This window comes from Vollenhovia emeryi, unplaced genomic scaffold, assembly GCF_000949405.1.
Source record: "Vollenhovia emeryi isolate VEMERY1.0 unplaced genomic scaffold, V.emery_V1.0 DF945588.1, whole genome shotgun sequence".
In the NCBI taxonomy this organism is placed as follows: Eukaryota; Metazoa; Arthropoda; class Insecta; order Hymenoptera; family Formicidae; genus Vollenhovia; species Vollenhovia emeryi.
In genome coordinates this window covers 1-2,136 of record NW_011960778.1, presented here as the reverse complement: position 1 = coordinate 2,136, position 2,136 = coordinate 1, and the positions used below count along the sequence as shown (strand labels likewise).

Sequence of the window (2,136 nt, the reverse complement as noted above, 5' to 3'; positions counted from 1 at the left end):
TAAAAATTAAAAGTTCTGAAAAAATAATTAGTTTACTCTTATACAGATCCACCATACTGTAGGTTTATTTCTCACCCAGTCCAACTTACAAAAGTCTCGCGATTTCTTCCGTCACGCTTTCCTCGCGATCTCGTCTCGTCTCGTCTGCCCGTTGCTTGTCCGTCCCCCCGTCTTTTTTTGTCTCTTCTGCGTTTCGTCTGTCTTTTCGTCTGTCTTTTCGTCGCTTGCCCGTCCGGGAATCTTCCCCGCGCTCTTTTGTCTCTTCGCCGGTCGAGACCTGAACATACTCTCTTGACCAGGGACGGAACGTCCCCGGTTCGTCTTACGGTAAACTATGCCTACAGCTCGGCCATCCTGACAGTTTGACCGTCTCGGTCAAATAAATGGAAGTTATTACAAAAGATTTTTTCGCAGTCGACAGACAATTACGGGAACGCAGATAACATTAGAGTATAACAATACATGGTGAATACATGGAAACGCAACAAGTAATATAAAACGCATTCACGCGGATACATTAGAATATAACAATACATGGAGAATACATAGAAACGCAATAAGTAATATAAAACGCATTCACGCGGATATCTTAAAATTACGGGCGAATATAAGGTCGCATCTGATCTGGCGCTACAACGCCGGTATATGGCCGCTGGGTTACCTGGAATCCATCAATATCAGTAACGACGTACCGATCATAATCTAGAACTTTTTTAACGACGTACGGGCCTTTAAACTTAGGTATTAGCTTCTTGTTTACGCCGGGTGTTACCTCAGTATTACGTATCTCTATATAATCGCCAACATTATACTCGTACGCGGCTTTTCGTCGCAAATTATATCGCTTCGCATTTTGGTGTTGTAACTCCTGAATATTTACACTGGCTTTATTCCGAATTTGTTCGAGATCACGTTCCACATCCGAATCAAGTATATCGCGTAATAGATCATTTGTTTTTCCTTTTTGACTTATTCCGAATAACAAACGTGAAGGAGTCTCGTTAGTTGCCCGACAGATAGTATTATTCAAGGAGTATTCGACTTTATCTAAGACTTGATCCCATTTGGAGGGGTTTTCGCTCAGCTTTGTCAACATTGGTGTTATTATTCTATTGAACCGTTCTACTTGACCATTAGCCCTTGGTGTACTTACAGCGACAAGAACGTGTTCGGTACCCTCGTCTCGTAAAAATTCTGCGAACGCATCGGATGTGAAACACGAACCTCTGTCCGAAATTAAACGCTTAGGTTTACTATACGCGCGGAAGTAGTCACGCAAGCATTTTATTGATTCGTCAGTTGTAGGAGATTTACAGGGGTAAATTCTGATAAATTTAGTAAATGCATCGATAATGACAAGTAAATAGCGGTGACCCCTTCCAGTTTTCTCTCCAACACACAGTATCCACAAACCAGAACGATAGTGTTCACACAGAACAGTAACGATACCGCCCGTACACGGATATTTTCGCAAGATATCCCGCGTGTACCTCACTATGCGCCGACAGTTCGGATCCCACTTTTGAAAGTCTGTAGGTTTATTTCTCACCCAGTCCAACTTACAAAAGTCTCGCGATTTCTTCCGTCACGCTTTCCTCGCGATCTCGTCTCGTCTCGTCTGCCCGTTGCTTGTCCGTCCCCCCGTCTTTTTTTGTCTCTTCTGCGTTTCGTCTGTCTTTTCGTCTGTCTTTTCGTCGCTTGCCCGTCCGGGAATCTTCCCCGCGCTCTTTTGTCTCTTCGCCGGTCGAGACCTGAACATACTCTCTTGACCAGGGACGGAACGTCCCCGGTTCTCTCGTCTTACGGTAAACTATGCCTACAATACTTAGAAGTCGATAATTGCAACAATATTAAAAAAATAGAAGGCCAGATGTCGGTTATTAAAATAATAAAAGCAAGCAAAACACCACAAAAGAGAAAATTGGAACAATGTTCATCAGAAGAAGTAAATTCTGTTAAAAAATTATTATAAGTAAATGATATTATAAACTTAATTTTTTAAAAATCTAATTAATTAATAAAATATAATTTACGTTTGAGAAAAATGACTTTTTAAATATTTCCAAATTCTTATGATTTAATAGCATGCAATAATAAAATTAATTACTTCTCTGCATATATTTAAAAAACTTGAAA

The 2,136-nt window shown here is 40.6% G+C and overlaps 1 protein-coding gene across 1 annotated transcript; it reads right to left on the bottom strand.

Annotated features, from left to right (window-relative positions):
- Nucleotides 1-35: 35 nt before the first annotated feature.
- Nucleotides 36-1,537, bottom strand: LOC105561017. Its single transcript, XM_012010636.1, has one exon. The coding sequence runs from the start codon at nt 1,094-1,096 to the stop codon at nt 596-598; it is 501 nt and encodes a 166-aa protein (XP_011866026.1). The 5' UTR covers nt 1,097-1,537; the 3' UTR covers nt 36-595.
- Between the last annotated feature and the right edge of the window lie 599 nt (nt 1,538-2,136).

Coding starts and splice junctions, on each gene's coding strand:
- LOC105561017 (XM_012010636.1), bottom strand. CDS start 1,096: ATGTTGACAAAGCTGAGCGAAAACCCCTCCAAATGGGATCAAGTCTTA.